Source organism: Macrobrachium rosenbergii, chromosome 44 (genome assembly GCF_040412425.1).
Source record: "Macrobrachium rosenbergii isolate ZJJX-2024 chromosome 44, ASM4041242v1, whole genome shotgun sequence".
Taxonomy (NCBI): Eukaryota; Metazoa; Arthropoda; class Malacostraca; order Decapoda; family Palaemonidae; genus Macrobrachium; species Macrobrachium rosenbergii.
In genome coordinates this window covers 34,265,829-34,292,006 of record NC_089784.1, presented here as the reverse complement: position 1 = coordinate 34,292,006, position 26,178 = coordinate 34,265,829, and the positions used below count along the sequence as shown (strand labels likewise).

Genomic DNA, 26,178 nt, shown 5'->3' with positions numbered 1-26,178 from the left:
GCTGGCACAAATTTGTATGCCCCAGTTTCCATGAGGAATTCTGTGTTCGATCTTTCATCCCAGACGAAGAAACTCATGGAGCCCTTGCGTTCGTATCTGGGAAAAAGACAGCAGCAATCAGGTGCAGCTTCTCTTACAAGGCAACCAGTCTGCTCACCGCAGACGTTTAATTGTTTGGGTTGCGGATGTGACCCTCTTGCATGTTTTTGGAAAAACATGTTTTTTTGAAAACAGGCAGCCTTTGTTACTTGCATGCCTTTTTTCCAAATTTCCAATGGAAAACGGACATTATCTCTGGTGGTTCGTCTGTCTTCTGTCCGGTCTTCCCTTTGATGAATTGTTTAGGGAAGCTCTGCTTGTAGATGGGGGCTGTCCGGATTCCGTGTCGCTTGACTGCTGGGACCGTCGTGCTGCTGCTGTTATGGGTGGCTGGGTGGGCTCCGCAGTGATGGATATCCTAATATAAAGGCAATGGTTTGTAGCCCTGTAGGAACAAAAGGGTATTATGCTTTGAAAACTGATTTTACACACAATTTCTTTTTTTTACAACCTGCAAGAGTCCTGACTCCTACCTGACTGTTGCTAAATATATGACCTCTTGTGCTATATTCACACTTAAATTTAAATGGTGTTCAATAAAATGATAGTGTAACCAACATGCCATCTTCCTAGTATTTTGAAGGGAAAAAATTTTACTACTTGAGGGAAATTAAACCCACATGATGAAGAGAAAGATACTAGACATTTCATAAATGTACCAGATTCATTTTTGTGAACCTTAGTTATGTAAATCTAAGTACCTTTAAAAAATGTAATACTGTATTTCAAAACTCTAATTTATAGTAAATATTTTAATGTGTCCTCCATCTTTTGCACAACTTTGTGTGGTTAAAATTAGTGCATATGAGCAAATAAATAAAATATGATTACAGAAAACTGCAACAGTCATGTTTTATGACTGCTGCTAGTTATGACTGAGGAACTGCAGTAGTCATAAATTATAATTGCTACTGTTCCTCACAGTCGTAATTTATGACTGCTACAGTTTCTGTCATATTTTATAACTGCAAGGAACAGTACCAGTCATAATTTATGACTGCTACAGTTTCTCGCAGTCAAACTATTAATTCGTGACTGCAAAAATTCCTCACATTAAGTTAAAAGGGCATGATTAAACACTTAAACTTCTTCGCAGCCAAAACATCCAGTAAAATAATAACTGACCTTTAATTCTTCTTCTTTCTTTTCTCTCTCTCCCTTAAAGTTGTCATCGCGGTGATGGTGCTGTTCACGTGCATCGGGAAGAGGGACGCCTACTACGTCCGCTTCTGGTAACCATGGCAACATCCCGACGACTGGAGCCGACCGAGGACGGAAGAACCAACGCAATATCACTGACTCGGCTCCCGTCTGATGATCACCTGTCTTTCGTCTGAAGATGGACTTGCACCTGAAAAACAAGCAAAGCAAGCAGACAATGCAAGCAAAACAACAAATACTCAATGAACTACACCTGAGAAACCAACAAAACAAAGAAACGAAACAACAAATATCGGCTTTCAGCCGATTTGAAATATATAGATCAGAAATTTAAAGATCTGTAACAAATCAATAACATTGGGTTTGTGTTATTTGTATAAACTGTGTCAATAATTTCCATAATCAAGCTAATGGGTTCCTTTTGAATTATAAGAATTTTGCTATTACTAATGACTAAACTTTTATTGTTCTTATTTGTATAAACATGAAAATCAACCCAATTGGCTTCTTTTGAATGTTAAACTGTTGAAAAAATGTTTTTAAAATCAGAAAAATTGATGTTAATTTCGTTTTTAAAATCGGAAAAATTAACATTTGTTGAAATTCAAAAATGTTTATCAGACAAATTAGCTCTTTTTGAAATTATAAAAATTAACATTGACATTCTTTCATTATTAACATTTGGCATTCTTTCATTATTAACATTTGGCTTTCTTTAAAATCAGAAAAATTAACGTTATTTAATTTTGTTTCATTATTGGGCAAACAGCCTTTTTAAAATCATCATAAAAATCAGCATTTGTTAAAAATATTGTTTTAGTATTCCATTTAAGCAACTTTGAAAGAGATCTTTGTTATCCATAGCAAAAATATAAATCAGTTCGTCTTGAATAAAGTACTTCACAAAACAGCAATTTAATTATTTAAAGTTTGTCAATTAATTCTAACCATCACAAGTTCTTGTAATACTAGAGGGATGTTTTGTTTCAAACTGAACTTATCGACATCAATATTCTTGCAATACTAAAGTCGACATCAATAGTCCTGCAATAATAGAGGAATGTTTTGTTTCAAACTGAACTTGTCGACATCGATAAAAGACTACAATAATAATGTTTATAAAGAAAAAATAAATATTTTACAATAATATATAATAAAAGACTACAATAAAGACTACAATAATGTCTATAAAGAAAAAATAAAATATTTTACAAAAATATACAAAAACTACATTATTCATAATTTTTCTTTACAGACGTATAAAAATTAGAGTAATTATCTAGACGAATTCTCTTCTAACAAAGAACATTTCAGACACTTCTGTAACCCAGTGTAATGACAAGTATTGAAGATGGCTGTAGTGGAGGTCAGAATACAGAATTTTGTAGTAAAAGTGTCTTTCTACAACATATAATTAATGGCTGAATTATAGCTGTTAACATCACTCGCGTTCTTTCCGAGCTGTTGTAGATTGGAGTTTTTGTATATTTTTGTACAATAATAATGTATGTAAAGAAAAAACAATTATTTTACAAAAATATACAAAAACTACAATAATTGACAATAATATACAAAAACTCCAATCTACAACAACTCGGAAAGAACGCGAGTGATATTAACATCTATAATTTAGCCATTAATTATATGTTGTAGAAAGACACTTTTACTACAAAATTCTGTATTCTGACCTCCACTACAGCCATCTTCAATACTTATCATTACACTGGGTTACAGAAGTGTCTGAAATATTCTTTGTTAGAAGAGAATTGGTCTAGACAATCCTTTACTTTAATTTGAATTAAAGGTTTCAAGCAGTTCATGATGCCAGTATTAATATCACATTTCCTTAGGTATCATGTCTGAAAATTTCAAAGCCTTCTTTCTTTTATCCCAATTATTATCATTATTATTATTATTATTATTATTATTATTATTATTATTATTATTATTATTATTTTCTCATTTATACAATATTTGGCAATAAAGCAAAATTATAATAATCTTTATACTTTGCCATAGTTCCACGCAAATACAGTACATATCATTGGTGTGTGTGTGTGTGTGTGTGTGTGTGTGTGTGTGTGTGTGTGTGTGTGTGTGTGTGTGTGTGTGTATTCGGGCAAATTAAGAACCAGGAAAACAACATATAAAAAAATTTTAAATGTCTGATCATACAAAAAAAACACCTGTACACGGACAATATATATATATATATATATATATATATATATATATATATATATATATATATATATATATATATGTGTGTGTGTGTGTATGTGTGTTATATGTGTGTGTGTGTGTGTGTGTGTGTGTGTGTGTGTGTGTGTGTGTGTTGTCAAAAAAAGATTGCAAACAAAATAGGACGAGATAAATACACCAGAAACTACCAAATATCAAACTGTTCACTTGTCAAGAGTTCTGACAAAATTAAAGCAACAACTGAATCAAAGACCTGATATTAAAATTATCTCGTTCTTACTGATAATACAACTTCCATTAAAGGGAAGAAGCAATGGCATAAAATTATAAAGAAATTTTGCCTAAAAATGATTAAATGCATACATACTCAAAAGGTGCAAGCAGATTCCTTACATTGGGGAAGCTCAGCACTTATGGAAATGAAAGACACAAACTTCCACTGGTGAACTTTAAAAGGTAAGAAACTGTAAAAAACGAAGACAACTAATAATAAATGGCAAGTGTTAAAACTGTTGTTATTACAAAAGTGAACTGTAATAATTGCAACATTAAAATTGTTGTTACAAAAGTGATAAATGGTAATTGTTAAAACTATTGTTATTACAAAAGTGAACTGTAATAATTACATTAAAATTGTTATTACAAAAGTGAACTGCAATAATTACAACATTAAAATTATTACAAAAGTGAACTGTAATAATTACGCCATTAAACTGTTGTTAGTACAAAAGTAAACTGTAATAATTACGCCATTAAACTGTTTTTAGTACAATAGTGAACTGTAATAACGCCATTAAAATTGGTGTTATTACAAAAGTGAACTGTAATAATGCCATTAAAATTGTTATTACAAACGTGAACTGTCATAATTACGCCATTAAAATTATTACAAAAGCGAACTGTAATAATTACGCCATTAAACTACTGTTAGTACATAAGTGAACCGTAATAACGCCATTAAAATTGTTATTATTACAAAAGTGAACTGTAATAATGACGCCAAAAAATCGAAAGGTGAAACCTGACAAACAAAGCGAGGAAGACAGAGACAAGATGACACAAAGAATAACATATGAGATAACCTTTTTTAATAGGTTATGAATAACTGAATTGAACCGAATATAGAATTTAGGCCATGCACTGGGACCTATGAGATCATTCAGCACTGAAACGGAAATTGACAGTAAAAGGACTGAAAGGTGTAAAAGAGGGAAAACCTCAAAGCAGTTGCACTACGAATCAGTTGTTGGGGGAGAGTGGAAAGTAAGATGGAAGAAAGAGAATATGAAAGGAGGTACAGTAAAAGGAAGGAAAGGAGTTGCAGCTAGGGACCGAAGGGACGCTGCAAAGAACCTTAAGTAATGCCTACAGAGCACCGCGTGAGGTGCACTGACGGCACTATCCCCCTACAGGGAGGTTATGAATAAGAAACCTGGGTAAACGTTATAAAGGATTACAAAGAAAATGGACAGAGCAATTCAAGAACAAGGAGAGCTGAACAGACTTGCAATGAAAAAGGAATGGCACCAAGTTTATAGATAGAAGCAGTAATTCAGACGACTCGACTCTGAGATTTGATATTCTGTATAAATAATCAATTTAAAATGCCATTTAACTAAGGTTAACTTCCGGTATATTAAATATTAAATTCAAAATACCGCTTAAATTAAAGGTAGCTTTAAAATTAAAATTATATATATATATATATATATATATATATATATATGTATATATTATATATATATATATATATATATATATATTTATATATATATTTATATATGTATATATATACATATATAAATATATATACATACACATATATTATATAATAATTATATATATAATATATTTATACATTATACAAATACATTATATATTTATATATACGCATATATACATCTGCATTTCAAAATTTAAATTATCACAGAAAAATTCAAATGAATGATTCTCACACGACACCAACTAGCACAATCTAGACAGAACCCTAATATCCGTTAAGCCACTCGAAAGAGCGTGCGTAGTCAAATACACCTGTATACAACACACGCATACCAGTACACAAAACACAAGTGTAGGCAATAAAAGTTCACGTGGGGGGGAGTGGAAGAATGTTTATATAAGCCATTCAGGAGAAAGGCTTTTGGCGTTTTTTGGCGTTTCCATATAATACAATGATAGGGGATGGATTGGGGGGAAGGGAAGGGAGGAGGAGAAGGGGGGGGGAAGGGAGGAGGAGGGGAGGGGGAAGGGGGGAGGAAAGCCTTCTCCCTGCCTTCCTCCCACTCGCCTCGCGTAACCATGACAGCGCGATGCTGAAGTTCAGAGAACCTCACCAGAGAAGAGAGATAAAAAAAAAAATAGAGGCTTCAGAATGCTGTTTACGTTTTGCTATTTGTTTGGCTATTTATACACAAATTTAGATGCATGGAATGAAGAAATAAATGAAGAAGAAACTGAGAAATTAACTTGACAGAAATGAAGAGAGACAGAGAGGAAAGTAGGAGACAGGAGAGGAAATAAACACCTCGAAATAGGACAAATCAATGCCACGGGCAGAGAGAGAGAGAGAGAGAGAGAGAGAGAGAGAGAGAGAGAGAGAGAGAGAGGACTCAAATGGAATTATTAGTCTGAGATGAACAAACATGCAGTTACCAGGTTCTCAGAGAGAGAGAGAGAGAGGCTGTTAGCATTTCTTGATGCGAAGTGAGCGACTGTTTCTCTGTGGCCCGTCCCGAAAAAAAAAGAGAGGACCTCGTTGTTGCCTCCCTGTGATCTTCGAAGATAAAAACCCCACGAGTCGCCAGGTTAAGAACTGTATTATATCATTACATTATTATATTATCAAAAAATAAATATTTTACAGGCAAATAAGGTATCGAACATCAACTTACAAGATCGTGCTTATCAGGCGTAATAGAAAATGTATACGCATAACGTACATAACAAAAATACATTACACTGTGACCTATGACCCTAAACTCCACCGAGATCATTAAGAAAGAATCCACTAAACTGTGACCATTACATAGTTAACCTACGGAAGACCAAGACAGCAGTAATCCCGGGCAGGATTCGTAGAGTAATCCTGAATCGTAGGATACTGCGATTTATAGTAGGGTCATCGTATGCCTATTTATTGGTGTAAGGAATACACACAGACATACAAACATACATATATATATTAGAAACACACACATGCATACACATACATACATACATACATACATACATACATATATATATACATAGTATATATATATATATATATATATATATATATATATATATATATATATATATATATATATATATATATATATATATATATATATGTATATATATATATATTGTACATACATATATATATATATGTATGTATATATTGTAATAATATGGATATATATAATATATACAATATATATATATATATATATATATATATATATATATATATATATATATATATTTATATATATATATATATATATATATATATATATATATAAAATATATATAAATTACATATATATATAAAATATATATAAATATATATATACATACATATATATATATATACATTAGAGAGAGAGAGAGAGAGAGAGAGAGAGAGAGGAAAGCTGCATGTGAGTGGAGATTCATAGAAGACAAAGCGCAGATAATACAACTGGCGTAATTTAACAAAGGCCTTTTACGTAACACGGTGTGTGTGTGTGTGTGTTTGTGTATGCGCAGGCGCGCACAACGACTAGCAATGCATACTAAGTACACGTAACTTGATATTAACTGCACGAAATCCGAAATAAACAGCTAACCGTAAAAACTAGATGAGAGAGAGAGAGAGAGAGAGAGAGAGAGAGAGAGAGAGAGAGAGAGAGAGAGAGAGAGAGAGATCACAATATTCCCAACATCGCCTCGTTTTTCTTTCCTCTCGAGACGTTTTTAGCAGAACCTGAGATACGATTTTGTTAGTGACAGAATACATCTAAATGCTAATCCTACAGAAGGAAATTCTCTCTCTCTCTCTCTCTCTCTCTCTCTCTCTCTCTCTCTCTCTCTCTCTCTCTCTCTCTCGTACCTTCTCAGACTCCTCGTTCCAGTGCCTCTCTCTCTCTCTCCAGTGCCTTCCACCCTCTATCCACTAATTATAAAATGAAAGCAAGCACTGATAACTACAAGCTTCCTTTAATGACATGCAGAAAAGCCATCTCCATGCAATTAGGTCTGAAGCACCCAAATTTGTACCTTTAATAAAAACGTCATTTGTTAATTAATCAATTTAGGTTCACAAATCATTAATTACATGCATCGAAATAGCTGAAAAAACTTGTACATATAATAATTAAATCACAAATAAGTGACGACACATAATACGAGCAAATAATGAATATATATTATAAAGAGTCTAGATTAGCTCGAGAAATACCTCCAGCCTGGTACTGAGACATTCTCAATTATAAGCATCGAAATAGCTGAAGAAAACTCATTACATAATAATTAAAGCACAAATAAGTTGACACGTAAGACAATCAAAGCATATGCATATATCGTATCATGAGTCTAGATTAAGCCGAAGAAATATCGTCAGCCATCCAGGTGAGACACCGTGGAAAGGGGAACGTGGCCAGACATCTTGAGGATTTCTCGTGAGCAACCCAAGGGGTTGCCATGGCAACCTTTCAGAGCATCGTATGCTGGAGAGAGAGAGAGAGAGAGAGAGAGAGAGAGAGAGAGAGAGAGAGAGAGGACGTTAATGCTATCAACAGGAATGAAAAGGTCACTTAGTTCCATAGCGTCTACCTTATGGAACTGAGTTACCGAAAGTCGTCGGAAGCGGCCATTACGTCGTTATAATGTTCTCAAGCGATCGTTAAAATAGTTACTTACTTACAGTACTACAATGCAAAATTGAATCACTTGACATTTCAATTTTCTTTTCTTTTTTTTCGTTTTTTTGCTGAATCTACCAGACCTTAAAACTTCATCAAAAGTTCGACAATCTTTTTTTGGCCTTTAGCTTCTACAAATTTGGTAGACTTTTCTTCCCGAAAAGTTTCTCGTATTGGCCTAATTTTCTCGAGTTAAGGAGGACAGCGCTTGTCGCCTTTTCTCTATGAGGAAATTGCTGTTATATGGAATAATAACTTAAGCGTGTAAATAGAATAAAACCTCTCACAAAAAAGAATAAAAATTTCGTTGGGCCTAATACAACAGGGGCAATACATAACGTGTAAATGCAAACCCTTAGTCATGATTACACTTACAAGTCCGATAACAGCTTCATACATACATACATACATACATGCATACATACACCCACACACACTCACGCGCGAGCGCTCCAATCTTGTCAACTGGAAAACTACAAGATAGAAACGCCATCCTGACCTGACGACTTGACGTTGTCAACTTTGATCATATTTCTGACGATGGCGCTTCTCCGCACCCACTCGAAACACCCAAACTCCCTCAACGGAGCACCTGTATCTTTGCATATAACCTCGGCGACATCAAAAGAAACCTGGCGTAGATCTGAATTTAACGAGGCCTTGGGTTTTGCTCTGATGTCCCGAGCCGCGGAATGATCATCATATCCTGGGAGAACCAGACCAAAAGAGAGAAAGAGAAAGAGAAAGAGAGAGAGACAGAGGAAGAAGGAGATTTAGACAACCACAAGAGTCGGAAACGGATTCGAAAGTTTTGAAGAAATTGTTAACACTCGGTTAGTCTCGCCGGACGCGGAATAGCTCAAAGGGTTTAGCGGGAGTGACTCTTAAATGGTATTGCAATTTGATTTTGAATGGAGCAAAATTAACATACGTAGTTTCCATAAATAGACTGTGTCAAGAGCAAAACGTTGTGATAAAAGTACATGTAAAATCTGTGATAACTATGTATTAGGCAAGTAATATTCCTGCTTACAGACTTCAGTAACTACAGTTTTATTAATTAGAAACAATATGATTCCGGCAAAAATTACAGATACATTTTCATCTTCCTCTGTTATGGGAAAATTTGTCAGACGATTTCTCGGACTGACATAAAATAATGAAACACTACGTTAAAGTAGTTAATGAATAGACCCATTCGACACAATGTGAGCCAGTTTCGGTCTAGACTCACACCTGCTTTACAGTCAGAAAAAGGAAATTTCGATTATCATCATCAAAAAACGTCATAAAGTCCTTAACAATTTTCCCGAAAAAGGCAATAACTTTGTTTCCGATAATGAGTGCTCTATTTACGAACCAATTTTGTTCAAATTCTACGACAATCAGCAATAGGCCTACTTACCATTGTGGACTCGTTGCAGTGTGATCTACCACTGCTGTCAAATGATAATTAAATCTGGATGATAATAAGTCCGTCACTTTTCATCTCTGCTGGGTTAGTTTGCCAGATTCCAAAGGTCCACACTAGGCCTCGTGCTCCCTGTTAAAAACATCAGAAAGATTAGCATAAGCACATTGCGGTGTTATGGTGGTTAGTGTATCTAAAAGAACAACACTAATTTATATGAAATATAACAATGCGAGTCAGGTAATTCAACATTAAAAAAACAAGTAAAAAATGCTCCGAAGTTTCTTCGGCGCAATCGAGTTTTCTGTACAGCCGCTACAGCGTACTGTATAATCAAGGCCACCAAAAATCATGTCTTTCAGTGCTGTATGAGCCACGGCCCATGAAACTTAACCACGGCCCGGTAGTGGCATATCCTATATCGTTACCAGAAGCACGATTATGGCTAACTTTAACCTTAAATAAAATAAAAACTACTGAGGCTAGAGGACTGCAATGTGGTATATTTGATGATTGGGGGGTGGGTGATCAACATAAAAATTTGCAGCCCTCTAGCCTCAGTAGTTTTTTAAGATCTGAGGGCGTACAGAATAAAGTGCGGACAGACAGACACAGCCGGCACTGTAGTTTTCTTTTACAGAAAACTAAAAATGGTTACCAAACCGTCACGCTGTCTATCATGATTTGTCAAGTCCAAAATTGTAAATTCACAGCAAAGAATGACGATAAAAATGGGGCATTTGTTTTCATAAGCGGGTTTCCGTTATGCCTCCTCCGGCAGCCATATTTCACAAGCTTCTTTTGTCTCGGTTAAATGTAGTCTTGAAATAGTAGTAAAGAGAGAGAGAGAGAGAGAGAGAGAATATTTTACAAGCTCCTTTTGCCTTAGTTAAAAGTAGTCTTGAAATAGGGTAGTAAACGAGAGAGAGAGAGAGAGAGAGAGAGAGAGAGAGAGAGAGAGAGAGAGAGAGAGAGAGAGAGAGAGAGAGCGCATTTACATAAAAAAAGGCAAAATCATGGCTCAATAGGTCTAGTGATCCTCAATGATTACCCAGGCAAGGCCACCCAGAGAGAGAGAGAGAGAGAGAGAGAGAGAGAGAGAGAGAGAGAGAGAGAGAGAGAGAATTTACATAAAAAAAGGCAAAATCATGGCTCAATAGGTCTAGTGATCCTCAATGATTACCAGCTAGGCAAGGCCATCCTGAGAGAGAGAGAGAGAGAGAGAGAGAGAGAGAGAGAGAGAGAGAGAGAGAGAGAGAGAGAGAGAGAGAGAGAGCATTTACATAAAAAAAAAGGCAAAATCATGACTCAATAGGTCTAGCGATTCTCAATGATTACCAGCAGGCAAGGCCACCCAGAGAGAGAGAGAGAGAGAGAGAGAGAGAGAGAGAGAGAGAGAGAGAGAGAGAGAGAGAGAGAGAGAGCGAATCATTAATCATCTCACTCCTTAAGTACTTTCGAGGGATCTACGCTGAGAAAGAAAAAACAAAAATAATTCTTGATATATGAAGAATTACATGGGAAGGAAAACTTTTCGCTTATTTTTTTTCCCCGTTGTAAGTTTTTCTTTACATTTACTTATCTTCAAGTTACTCTCTTACTTTTCTGATTTACTATAATCTTACTTTACTAACGTCTCGTTGTATCTATTTTTGTTCATTTCAATTATTTCGTATCTCAGTATTCATGAACTGCTTAAAACACATTGAACAAATCATATTTTATCGATCTAAAAAGGAATAAATTTGGTGTAAAACGAAATCATCAGAAAAAATCAACACTTTCCAGTCTTTTAAAAGTTTTCCAATAATGCAAATGACCCAGAACGTCTTCACTGTCCCACTAACAAGGAGAAATGGGATAGCTACCATCAACTCATTTACACTACCATCAACTCATTTAAATAAAAAAATGAGAAAAAGTCTCATACAACAGAAACTCACAGAAGGTGAATGAAAATTCATTTATTCTCGTTCGCCAGCACCGAAAAAAAGAAAATGTAGCCAACGACGAGGTACTTTTTAACCGCTGTCTGGGATTTTCAAATCCAGGGACAACGTGATTCGCCACACCGGGCGCCTCTTTGCCTATATCGCCACAAATCTCCTCCGAATATCCGACTCTAATCATCCCTATGGAGGGAAATGTTTATTTTAAAACATTTCACGACTTTTTCTTTCCATTAAATTATTGTTGATTTGTTTTGTTTTAATTCTTTGATAAACTTCTCAAACTGTGGCCTATACGTATGATGGAGCCAAGAATCAACATCTTGAGTTGCCCAGAGCCGAACACCCTGTATATTTTTGGTTACAGTTATCTATGTCTGTGATATATCAATCCCTTCGTGTCCGGTAATACAACATTCTCCATGTTTTAAAAGTTGAAATATACTTTACGTACATTTCATGGTTGGTCACACTTCTCCATATTTATCTAACGATCCTCAAGATAACATTTAAGTTTGTAATAAAGTTAGTTAAGAAGAATAAAAAAATTGTTCCATGTCTGTAATGTATCTCCATGGCAAAAATGTTGAAATAAATAACATCGCAATATGTACGTCTTTATTTATATATCCCCTAATTTTACTTAGGATGATAATCTGTGATTTAACACTGAAGGAAAAGGAACTCGACAAACCTAGACCTATAAGGTTATTTAACCTTAAAGCAAAATGAAATCGCCAAACCTAGACCTATTGAGTTATTTAACACTAAATGAAAATAAAATTACCAAACCTAGACCTGCAAAGTTATTTTAACACTAATGGAAAATGGAATCGCCAAACCTAGACCTATAGAGTTATTTAACACTAAATTAAAATAAAATCACCAAACCTAGACCTAAAGAGTTATTTACCATTAAAGCAAAATAAAATCGCCAAACCTAAACGTATAGTTATTTAACACTAAAGGAAAATGAAATCGCCAAGTCTAGACCCATAGTTATTTAACGCTAAAGTATTATAAAATCGGTAAAATACATGTTAAAACCTAGACCTATAGAGGAAAACAGGACTCTGTTCCCATTAACAAAGTTACTTAAATCGCATACACCACCCGAAGGGGCTCTTGAAACCATGCAAAACATGTCTCACTGTTTAAAATCTAAGACGAAGAAAGAGAAGAGAGATAAAAGAGGAGCATCGTCGTAAAGCAACATGGATGCATTTCAGCAATGAAGCGAATAGCATAAAAGTCATGAATAAAACATCTTATAAAGCTAACAAGTCTCAGGGACTTGGGGCTTCAACGCTCTCCTTCCAACCCCCTTCCCCATCCCCATCCTTTTCCCCTTCCTCCCTAAAGAGAAAATGTAATAAGGGAGATCGCTGTTGTCTTCCTCAGATATGACACGGACGAGTTTAAAGTGCGCACCAGAATAGGATGTTCATTCGGCACTATCTTGGTTTTATTTCATATGGCGAGGAGGAGGAGGAGGAGGAGGAGGAGGAGGAGGAGGAAGAGAGAGAGAGAGAGAGAGAGAGAGAGAGAGAGAGAGAGAGAGAGAGAAACTGCTAATTAAGAGGCATCTATGTCATGAAGAATGGGGAACTGGTTTTTTTTTTAAATTACGCTTTAGTACTACATTCTCTCTCACACTTACACATTTTAGTATACAGTCTATGTATACGTGAACATGCCTGTGAAATGTGCATAATTTACACAATTTCACATAATTTACACAAGAGAAAAGTTGAGAAGTCACTGTGGCTATAACGGTACCTATAACATTAAATAGTAATGCTAAATGATACCCAGCATTATTTAAATATAAAGGTTGAGTTTATTTTTAATAATAGCTGCAAAGAAATAGTCTAAAGCTCCATACAGTAATTATGAAATGAATAATTCTGTTACCTATCAACACGAGAACAGTTTTAGTCTCATGTATTACCTTTGTGCCATTACTGCATTGTTTCGTTGACCTTTCTAGTTTCAATCCTTATTATCTTTCCTTACAACAATACAGTTAAGAACGACAACTTAAGTGATATATTTATAATGATTCTCCGTCTAAACCGGCATTGCGAAACCCTCAGGAAAGTGTGCCGGAATAACGACCAAAGACCATATAAAACTTCACACAAAAAAATTAGCCTAGACCTGAATTCTGTAAATAAATGCAACAAGAAGGGTCAATTTGATAAATTTCTTTAATCTATTCACAATTCAGAGGCAATACATCTCTTGCGTTGTCAGAGTTTGCTGCCAATCCTTACTGCCTTTTAAGTGCAGTCGCGGATGCACAGATAAATTGGAGAACGGCCAAGGTACCAATAAACACAGGAAGTTCAGTTCTTCAGGAACAAAAAACTGGTCAAGACTGAAAACAATCACGTTTGGTTTCTTTACCTTTTTCGTTTTCTGAAAAGAAAACTATTGTGCCGGTTTGTCTGTCCGTCCGCACTTTTTCTGTCAGCCCTCAGATCTTAAAAACTACTGAGGCTACAGGGCTGCAAATTGGTTTGCTGATCATCGACCCTCTAATCATCAAACATGCCAAATTGCAGCCATCTAGCCTGAGTATTTTTTATGTTATTTAAGGTTAAAGTTAGCCATAAGCGTGCTCCCGGCAACGATGTAGGATAGTCCATCACCGGGCCGTGGTTAAAGTTTCATGGGCTGCGGCTCATACAGCATTATACCGAGACCACCGAAAGATAGATCTTTTTTCGGTGGCCTTGATTATACGAAGTACAGAAAACTCGATTGCGCCGAAGAAGCTTCGGCGCATTTTTTACGTGTTGTAAATTGCTCCCCGAGTTATATGCCTATTGCTCCAAGTCAAGGAAGTATTCACCATCAAATGAGGCATTTATCTCGTCTGAGGCTTCATAACGCTCAAAGACTGGGCCACTGGACTCGTTACAGCCTGAAAGGCCTTAATGCCAATCACAAATGAGCATCTTTAAAAAAAGAATGGCAAGATACGGAAAAGACTGTACATTATGTTCATCAACATCTTGGGTGACTAAATCCATGGTGGAAGAAAAATTCAAAGGAGCAGTCCACAGAACTTACCAATAATAAACAGTTAAACTGGCCTTCAGAAGGCAAGGGTCTCAAACCAAAAATATACTAAAACAAAAAGAATAAGATGGCACAGTTATAGCCATGACCCACTCAAGTTTGGTTTCCAACTAAAAAGGATGCAAACAGACAGGTAACTGGAACAGCAGATGTTATAAGCGCACACAGATTTAAGACAGGCATTTAACAGGGAACACCATTCTTTACAAGGTGGCAGAATTCATTATACTAGTCTTCATACTCTGGTGATTTGAAGGCCACTTTCAGAGCAATCTTATGGGTATCCTATGGACACTGTCAACAGCTCAAGATGATTACAAACGTGTTACGCCACCTTTCTGTCCTGTGACCTACTCCCTCAATTCTACTGCCAGAAGGCCCTATTCAATGGGTACAAGATACCTTTGCTGACCATTTTGCAGAATTATGTACGTGTCATGTATGGAGTTGCTCTAAATTTCATTTGATTTCCTTTCAATTTTATATATGAATCTTTTTCGTGTGGGAGTTATCCATCAGCGTTTTCTTTGACGGTCCAAGTTCAGGCCCCACACCCGCTCCCCCTTTCCTTTTATTTATTTGTATCTATGAAAAAATGGAAAAATAGGTTTGTCCTTCATAGACTCCCATCCTCCAGGGGGGCTTTACCATTAGAGGAACAATACCGGTGCTATACCTTATCCTTGGAGACCACATGGACATACGCGAAACCACAGGGATACGCGAGACCACATGAATATACACGAGACCTCACGGATACGCACTTGCCCCTCCGTGTCTTGAAGACCATCAATCTGTCGAAACTACAATAGGCCCAACATTAAGGGCTAAATTTAACACATGCCTCTCGCCTTTCTTGACCACATACGTACGTGAGGAGGCATGTCTTCCAACCTCACCTTCCTTCGCGTTCTACGAGTTATCCAAACAATACTCAATAACATGGCTATGTCGACAACGAACGAGCAATCCGGACAAAGCACGCTAAGAAAAATGGAGTATGAGAATGATCTCAAAGTCCAGCTCATTTAGTTTTAAGTAACTATAGTACTCGGAGGCCGCAGATATAGGCCTAGGTTCAGTAATAGTTCTTTGAACCGCAATATCCCACCCCTCCCCTCCCCCCAAGCATTGGTAAAGGTGTATGGAGGAGAGATGGTGTAAGGGGCACCAGAGAAGATGTATAGAACCCTTTAGATAGTCTACTTGCAATAGATATTGAAATTCCACTTGACAGCTAGACTAAGCACAAACCAGTGAAGTGGAAGCTAGCTACGTGATAACGTTAAATATTAAAACAGTTAACTTGGAAAAATGTTAAATGTTAAAAGTTAGCTTGGAAAGCTATGTAGAAAAACGACAAAGAGAAAGTACGATGATAAATGGTCACAACGGTTGGGAAGAGGGATTTCAGTCAAAGCCATGCCTTTTTTAATATAGTATAAATTCTGACGAATATAAAGCATTTTTTTATGTGAGTTTATATATATATATATATATATATATATATATATATATATATAGAGAGAGAGAGAGAGAGAGAGAGAGAGAGAGAGAGAGAGAGAGAGAGAGAGAGAGAGAGAGGATCACACCGTATTTACCAACCAACACGTATATGGACACCCATTTTCAGTCATTCATCTAGCTGCAAAATATAGTTTAATATCGCAGCATTATAATGAATCAGTCTTAAATTCTGCTGCTCTTCTGGTCACCAAGAATACATTGCTGTATATTTTTGTATAATGTCGAAAGGATTCACAAATTACTATTGTATATTTCTGTATAATTTCCAAAATGATTCACTTGTCCTTTTGCAATATCAGCTATAATTCTGATAATGTCTGGTATTATTAACTAAATATGTTAAATGTTTGTTTTACTGGCAAGTTGGTAACCTTGCTCTAGAGTTACTACCAATCTATTACACGTTAAATTTACTTTCAGATTAAAGCCATATTTAATCACTGCTTTTATTACAAGTAGATGCTAGCTTTGTTTCTATATATATATATATATATATATATATATATATATATATATATATATATATATATATATATATATAACACCCAGACCAAAAACCTCCACAGTGTAAATATGTTTAGACCCATATGAAAGTTAGGCCTAGTGTTTGCATTAAATAGGCTATATACGCTTGGTTTTTGTCCAATTGGAATGTTAGAAATTTTAGCAAAATCTAAAAAAAAAATTTTGTTTCAATGATATATTAATTTAAAAAAAAACCATTCCTTGCTTTAAAAAATATATAAATGTATATTGAGGTTACGTATTAATTACAATTCCGTTGCCTTCATTACTTTACGACAGCAATAAAAATGTTAAAAACTCTAAGTTAGAAAAAGATCAGGTAGATGAAATAATGCTTACATATGTGCCAGGGCTCTCTCTCTCTCTCTCAGTTAGTCATAGACCTAAACGAATATTATAAACTTCCTTATTAGCCCGCATCTCAGACCTGGACTAACTATCTCTCTCTCTCTCTCTCTCTCTCTCTCTCTCTCTCTCTCTCTCTCTCTCTCTCTCTCTCACACACACACACACACACACACACACACAAGTACAGAACTCATTCACAAATTCCCGTAACAGAAATGTAGAGTAATTGTTAAATAATATTTTCATCCAAGACTGAATACAGTATTCACATATCTTATAAGCAAAGGATATGTTCCCGGATTGTACTGTGTTTAAGCGTGGGTTGCTACCAGCCGCTATTGTAAACTTGACGATCGTTAAAGTATAATTACCTACTATGCTTTCCAGAGGCCAAGAAACAGCGTTTTTCGTAAACAACTTTTAAACCGACTTATGAATTTCCATGCCACTAAAGCACTGGGAGTTTCAAACTTAGTCCTAATTTTCGGAAGTACTGTGCATTGCCATATGTGTTTCATTAACTTTTTTACTTAAGAAAATTAGGTTAAAGCTGCGCTAAGCCACCCAACTATCTGCAAAAGTGGCGACGTGTATCAATGAAGTCGGTATAGCGTATCCTCCACTATACCTTTTCAAATGGTTGTTTGACTTATAGTAGTTTGAACAACCATTTATGTAAACTATCATGTATCGCATCTATCAACGTAGCAGGAATCTCATGTATATATTTGTATGTAGAATTTCCTGGCCTTTTCGCCAATATATTTCATCACTGTATGTACTGTACATTATGTCTCGTTATCGTTCTCTGATTGACTGCTAACAAACACAAATTGCTCTCACTCAGCGTACGGGTCACAGCAATCGGGGGTCGGGCACCTCGTTTCTGTCCGCACGCTGCCATGTATACCTTTGCCCAGGCAATAAATCAATCAGTAGCCAGTTCCGTCTTCTTTGACCTCACACTACCACACACAACGTTAAGTATAATAATAAGTATATTCCCTACTTGCATAAAGTACATGTGTATTTACAATATAATAAAATTATACAATAAGTAACTAGGCCTATTGATATATACAACACATACGTAACCAAAAAACATACGATGTGAAACAAACACACACTCCCATCAAAACTTGTATAAAGAGAGAGAGAGAGAGAGAGAGAGAGAGAGAGAGAGAGAGAGAGAGAGAGAGAGAGAGAGACTAGATATGAAATGCGGGCTAACTAGGAGGATCATATTAGTTTCGGCCTAGGTCAAAAAGGGATATTCGCTTCAGTTTGAGAGAGAGAGAGAGAGAGAGAGAGAGAGAGAGAGAGAGAGAGAGAGAGAGAGAGAGAAAGCTAACTAGGAGGATCATATTAGTTTCTGGCCTAGGTCAAAAGGGAGTTTGAGAGAGAGAGAGAGAGAGAGAGAGAGAGAGAGAGAGAGAGAGAGAGAGAGAGAGAGAGAGAGTCTAGATATGAAATGCGGGCTAACTAGGAGGATCATATTAGTTTTCGGCCTAGGTCAAAAAGGGATATTCGCTTCAGTTTGAGAGAGAGAGAGAGAGAGAGAGAGTCAGTTTGAGAGAGAGAGGGATAGAGAGAGAGAGAGAGAGAGAGAGAGAGAGAGAGAGAGAGAGAGAGAGAGAGAGAGAGAGAGCGAGCTGAAGTTCAGAAACTTGTAGAACGCTAAGTCTAAAACCTGTAAGGAGCTTCGACGCATAGGCCTATGGAATGATCTTACTAATGCCTTTCTTTGGTCCAAATTCGAAGCCGCCAGTGAGGGAAGGAATTAAGTGGGGCTTAATTTGCGAAGGATACGATATCCTATTCGATATCCTATTCCTTAAAATGGATGGAAGTTTATAAGTGGGGAGAAAAGTGCCAAAACTCGGTAGATGTGGGAAGGTTTCACCGTGTGAAATTCGACTACAAAGTTTTCCCACGCTAAGCAAACATTGGAAAAGGTGGCTTTATTTTTAAGCAATGCAAAGCCGTGTGGCCGTATTTTTACTCAAAATATCGTCGTTTTGATACAGGATACCTATTACACGGATGGAAGGCGATTTATCCTCGCCTAACAAGTCAGTATCCACCAAGATATAGGCCTACATACTTTAGCTGTGGCTGCCGCACTGTACGCTTTTACCTATAACTCACTCTCTCTTCATATATATATATATATATATATATATATATATATATATATATATATATATATATATATATATATATGTGTGTATGTGTGTGTGTGTGTGTGTATACATTATATATAATTAAAATGTTTCAGAAATATGGTAAAAAATAAAGCTTTACAATAAATATGAAAACTATCAGAAATAAAATAAAAATTCATGCAACCTACACAATATGGGGGAGCATCACAGTATTTACCAGGATGTCAGCTACGGAGAGAAAATTGTCTTGTTTGCCTGACTGCCTGAAAAACTAAATGTTCACTAATAATAATAATAATAATAATAATAATAATAATAATAATAATAATAATAATAATAATAATAATAATAACCTTTTCCATTCCACCTTACTAAGACACCTTGCTGCACATGCAAATAAATTATGTGGATTTTTCTCACACTCTCGTGTAAAACTTTGAACCCCTAATGTGACACCACCCTGGCCCCAGGGACCATGATCTGGACAAATCTGACACACTGGGCCTACACATGAGGGTTTTTATTAATTTGACTGACTGTACCCCTGTTGTTCTTGAGAGGATTAGTATTCGCTGGGATGCATACCAATACCGCCCCGAGGATTGCTCAAATCCGCGAATACTTAAAACCCCTTTAAAAACGCTTATAATTTTCTATTTTGATAGTTCAAAACACCAAAAAAAAAACTCTAAAAATGCTTATACCTGAATATTCTAATAGTTTTATTGAAAATTGTGCATTTAGTCATGAAAATTATATGAAAATACAGTAATTTGTGAATATTTCTCTATGAAAAATACTGCAACCAGGCGAATTTTCCAGGAATAATGTGTACACAGTGTATGTTCCACAGAGAAATCCGCGAATAGGTGAAGCATCGAAGTCGGAACCGCGAATAAGCTGGGTCCACTGTATTTTTAAACAATTCTTACACATCACTCTTTGAACTCTTGTGGTCTTACCCTTGGCCCATATGGTCCCCATCTGAACAAAAACAGACCAATTTGCCCAGAGGTGCTTTAGGTAAAGTTGGTCGAAATTGATGCAGTGGCTCAGAAGTTAAAGATTTTGAAAGTTTAAGATAGACTGCTATACATTTATGCATAGACAGAAACAAAGGCCTATGCTATAAAAACTCTGATGAGAATTTCTTTTAGCTCAGGTGAACTAAAAATGTTACTCAAAAGGCTTAGGGGTTGGTGTAATAGGAGAGCATTTAAGAGCAACAATATTTTTGGGATAATGGCCCTTTGTTTTACTGTATCAGATTTATAGTTTTTATAATAAAATCCTGTAATCATATGTTTTCGCGAACTTTTCCCCACGACTGGGAGGATTCTAAGTCCCAGATGGTATGGGACTAGGATGATCAGGCCTGAAGGGTACTATCAGCAAACATCGAAGCGAAGGTCCATCAAAATCAGGCAGGGTTTTACAAGTTTATTTTAAAAAAGAATAAACTATTTAAATTTAACATACATTAACACACAAGGACCATGTGGTCGGGTACAAGAAAACTTGGGAAAAGCTACACAAAACTAAAAAACAATATGCTTCTAAAGGTTACAATTTTTTAACAAAACTTACTTCGAAATAATCAGGCAGTACTTTTAAATGTTAACCTACATCAAGCATCGGATGGCAAAATTAAAGGGATTAAATTATCAAACTAAATGAACTGGCTCTTGACTATAAAATTAACAATTTGGCTGGGGAGGTGACGACCTGGAGAGTGCTCAGCTTACCTCAGTGATATGCCCTCGAGAAAGACTCATGTCGCCCCTCTGCATGTCTCGTCGTCACCTCGGTTCCCTTTCAAAATTTCTACATAGGTTATTTTATTAAAGAATGTATTCAAATCATTTATAAGAGAGCCTCTCCGATATTCATGATACAGCTAATACAGGCACCAAAATAAAAGTGCCAAAAGCATTTCAAGTAAACTTTTTTGCTTACCTGAGCTGAAAGCTGTAGTGAACTCTCATCAAAGTTTTCATGGCATAGGCCTTCATGTTTCCATATGCTGTATGCATAAATGTATGTCAGTCTATCTTAAACTTTTCAAATTGTCAACATGTCCACTACAGGTATATAAATTTCAACCAAACTTCACCCAAAGCATCTGTGGGTAAAGTGGTCCATTTTTGTTCTGACGGAGACCATGAGGGCCAAGTTTAAGACCACGAAGGAATAGGATACATCCTAACATGACCTTCCCAAACTTGACATGGGCCTACTTTAAGATGACAGGTCCTCCTCAGCTAGGTGGTCCCTAGACATCCCAAAATTAACCTGACTTTTGAGTGCCATACATTGCATAATTGGTAATTCTAAGCCGGCTGTCCATGGTGAGCTAGACTATGGCAATTGACGTTTTCCTATGTTATTTTACTTGCTTTACAAGAATTTAAAGTAATATTTTGTCGGCCGGCTGTAACTAAGCTGTCATTGACCTTTGAAGACTACGCGGCTTGAATTGCCTAAGGTAGGTAGGTCTAAACCAGCATTCCGCGGCAATCCCCCCACCCCTCCATAGCTAATACGACAAAATTGTAACCAGGAAACACCCCTAAAAATACCAACATAATGTATCCTAGAGGTGTTTACTGGTTACAATTTTGCCGTATTAGCTATGGAGGTGGGGGGGCGGGCTTGGCGCAGAATGCCGGCTTAGACCTACCCTGCGTTAGGTAATTCAAGTCGTGTAGTCTTCAAAGGTCAATTACAGTTTAGTTACAACCGGCCGACAAAATATTACTTTAAATTCTTGTAAAGCAAGTAAAATAACAGAAAAACGCCAATTGCCACAGTCTAGCTCACCGCGGACAGCCGGCTTAGAATTACCGCATAATTAAATACAGGGATGCATCCTAACAAAACAACCTAAATTAGGATATCAGGTCTTACTTAACTGTGCTTAACCTAACCTGTTCTAGTGCTGTAAATTATATGAATCCAAGTAAAGAAGTCGCAGAAAAAAGTCACAGGAAAAAAGTCACATTAGTCTTTCCTAGACAGTGAGCCCCAAGGGTTTTAATCCAGTATGTATCCACCTTTGTGGCGTGATCCCCAAGGGTTTTGATCCGGTATGTACCCACCTTTGCGGCGTGCTTAGTACAAGCCCGCTGGGGATTATTGTAAAAACATAAACAAGACTGTAAATATCATAAAGATAATGACACCCAAGAAATATTGTGAATTTTCCCCTGTGACTTTATTACTGGCTACCATAAATTAATGTGACTTCCTTTCCCGTGACTTTTTTTTCCTAGCTAAAATTGTGACTTTTTTCTGTGACTTTTTTTCCTGTTGCTTTAATACCGGCTACCAAATTATACATGGGCATACATGATGTATCCTAACCCAATCTAAACAAAGGTGTTTGGTCCCACATGGGTCGGGAGTCCTTGGTCTCACTCAACTTCCAGTACTGTGAATCAGTACAATGATATACAGGAATGCATCCTAACCTCACTAAGGATTCCAAGTCCTAATTATCAAAAGTGGAGGTTGCTTCACTTGGCTCACCATTTAGCATTGCATACACTTAGCGTATTCCATAACAAAGTTCCGGAGGTCGACTGCTGTGGTTCACGAGGGTTAAGAGAACGTATGCCTAATATGCTAAAACAGTTGGTTGTGCATAGCCTATACTTTGATCAACTTCTGGGAGAAATTAATCCACCCCTTAGACCTCTTATGCCAAACTCACTGATTCAGTTAATGTGTAAAAACTGGTAGTTTTCCGGCGGCCTGACATTATACAACCACAAGTAATAGGCCTAATCAACGAACATTCAAGTTATACATTTATAATTTTATTTTCCTGAATAAATATGCAACTGATATTATAACTGCTGAAAAAACTAATTTATACTAAGCGAAAAGGAATTTGGATTATATAATTTAAATGTTTAACAATGACAACTAAGTTATGACTAAGTTATATACTTTCTAAAAACATAAAATAGGCCTATAACTTGTCAGTCCTTCTTTTAATCATTATCTAAACAAGCGCTTTCCCCAGCATTCCCTGGACTTGAATTCGGCTTTTAATACCCTTGGGCACAATGGTAGAATTCTCTCCGGTAGTTAACCTTTCTTGACTAGCATGCAATTAGGAATCCCTACTAGGCCTACAGCAATTACTAGGCCTATAACACAACGAACCCACGCAGTAATCAATAACACATAGGCCTAATGTTCGTAAACTAAAATCACAATCAGTTGTATTTTTTACATACCTTTAGTGGACTGGGTACTCAAAACATCGTTGCTCAATGTACACAAAATGCTTACAATACTGTAAACGGAGAAACTAACTGTACATTTAACCGTTAAGTTATACGGTTGAACTCTACCAGCCATCCGCTTGGCAACTATGGACTATGGAGTGTGTACCTAATTTACGCTGCTGAAAACTTTGCTTCACTAAATGACGAAATTGGCCGATATATTTTGGGTAAATTTCCATTTTTTTATTTCTATATTATTTACGCAACTGGAAGGCAACTAATATAGCAGAAAAAATAACATTTGTTACAAAGAATGATTTTTTTAAGCGGCTACGATGCAGTAATTCGCTCTGTACAGTTTTGAAATCAAGGTTACTATTATATAATGAGGATTACTTAACAATTGTGGTTCTTGAATCCCGTATTGAATATAATTGTTTCGTAATTGTTTATTACGAAGTTATTAGACCGGATTTCACCACTTGAGAGAAGTTTACTTATCACATTTCAAGCAAGGCCATCAAGTAGATTCAGGACAGTCACGGCCACTTTCCTAGTTGTAACAACAGGTTTATCCTACTTTACTAATGTAAAAAAATGTGCAGTATATTATGAAAGGCATATTAGTAGACATCGTCCTGATATGTGGTTTTGGGTTTGCTAGGCAGAAAGGAAGAGCGTAGTCTTAGTTAGTTTGATAAGGAGAGATTGACGGTTATCAAGTGACAAGGAGAGAATATTACTTTTGTAGGGCTATGATCATGCAACATGATTCATATATATATATATATATATATATATATATATATATATATATATATATATATATATATATATATATATATATATATATATATAAACACTGATCCATTTACGTGTGCAGTTGTGAACAAACGATGTGTGTGTGTGTGTGTTGCTTAATTAAATGATCGAGTGCGTGACAATTTTAATTTTGTAGTCAGTCAGTCTCTGAAATGTACGAAATAACCCTTCATTTAAATCACTTCACCGTTTTATGAACTTTCTGACTGCAAAATTACTTACATGTCTGACAAAAACACTGCCGAACACTTTTCTCGTTAATTTACACAAGTTTCAACTTAGTCTGACCAGAACTACGCGAGGGAAATTACTTTTTTTTTTAACTAAAAGAATAAGAAGCAAAAGCTTACATTTATCATTTACATTTAGGTTTACAAAAGCTTACATTTAAATTTTCTTCGCCATAACGAAATAGCCTTAACAAACTTAAGCCATTTTATTTCTATCTGCCCAACTCTGTACCTCGCCATTATTCGTAATATTACTTTTTATCAATTTTATTGTCTATACTTAAACGTTTATTTTGGATTATTACTTATTCTGCAGATGTTTCTAGGTAACTAATTAATTACAAACCTTCATAGGCCTAAGAAATTAAAGATAATTGGGTCCAAGCTCTGTCACATCCAACACCTCACGCCTTCAGCCCATCCCCCCGACCCCAACGCCGGCCCTCCACCCACCATCCCCAACGAATGCAGTTGGTGCTGCTATTGTTACTGTTGGCGCTCCTCCACCTCCCCAGCCCATTCCTCCTACCCCAAACGCCACCCCTGCCCCTCGCCTTCTCCCTCACACCTTCATCATCTCGATTGTCTTTTGTTTTGCCATTCGTTTTCGACAAAATGTTTGCTTTTAGGCGGTCGCGTTTGGTGGAGATACTGCCGCGTTATGTTCACCCTGAGAAGCAGGGCGCCTCAATTGCTTCTGGTAACGAATGGAAATGGTTCGCTAGGTTTTAATAATGAGAGAGAGAGGGAGAGAGAGAGAGCTCTCTACTATTTCATTCGCTGAATGCGAGGTCTCGTTTATTTGATGAGTTATCTGTTTGCTCTCCTAAACACACACAAACACACATGCACACAGTCTCTCAGCCATCAAAAGAAACAATTAGGCCTATCTTTCACGTAATAAAGCTCTTTTAACACAATGAGTTGTATGTAGTGATGTAGTATGAGCATAATACTACAAATAGAGGTACTCACTCTTCGCACGCACAGAATAATTATGAAGTATTACACACCACAAGCATATATTTAGTTTACCAAATATACAGTATACTTCAGTAATGAACACGCTGAATCAATGGAACACATTAATAGGAACACAAAACGGATATATAATTGAATAACAAGGCAGGCAGAGGTCTACACACACATACACACACACACGGAGAGAGAGAGAGAGAGAGAGAGAGAGAGAGAGAGAGAGAGAGAGAGAGAGAGAAATAACTATAAATATAATGAAACTTCGATGACAAATGTTGATACTGCATCGAATAAGTGAATAAAAACTATACCAGTGTATAAATTAAGACCATGGGAGCTAGAAAAATGATTTTAGATCTGACAGAAATAGTAGACATCTTTGAGGATTAATTTTGCTAGTTGTTTATACTACTACTGCTACTATTTACTATTACATTGAGTTATATCCAAAACTAGCAATCTACTAGTACAATTATTACTATATATATATATATATATAGAGAGAGAGAGAGAGAGAGAGAGAGAGAGAGAGAGAGAGAGAGAGAGAGAG

At 36.2% G+C, this 26,178-nt stretch overlaps 1 protein-coding gene and 1 long non-coding RNA gene across 3 annotated transcripts in view; one reads left to right on the top strand and one right to left on the bottom strand.

Moving 5' to 3' along the window:
• The window catches only part of LOC136829514 (uncharacterized), a 602,709-nt gene extending 600,541 nt beyond the window's left edge, over positions 1-2,168 (top strand). The window contains exon 11 of one of the 2 annotated variants that reach the window (XM_067088310.1): positions 1,265-2,168. In XM_067088310.1, the coding sequence (XP_066944411.1) occupies positions 1,265-1,335 (71 nt within the window). In that variant the 3' untranslated portion in view covers positions 1,336-2,168. The remainder of the gene's footprint in view (positions 1-1,264) is intronic. The other variant, XM_067088308.1, reaches the window with a different exon arrangement.
• On the bottom strand, positions 342-23,758 carry LOC136829515 (uncharacterized). Its single transcript, XR_010850408.1, has 5 exons — positions 23,608-23,758; positions 9,757-9,894; positions 3,830-3,926; positions 1,225-1,450; positions 342-484 (listed from the first exon to the last, which is right to left on the bottom strand). It is a non-coding gene; the product is annotated as an uncharacterized lncRNA (long non-coding RNA).
• Between the last annotated feature and the right edge of the window lie 2,420 nt (positions 23,759-26,178).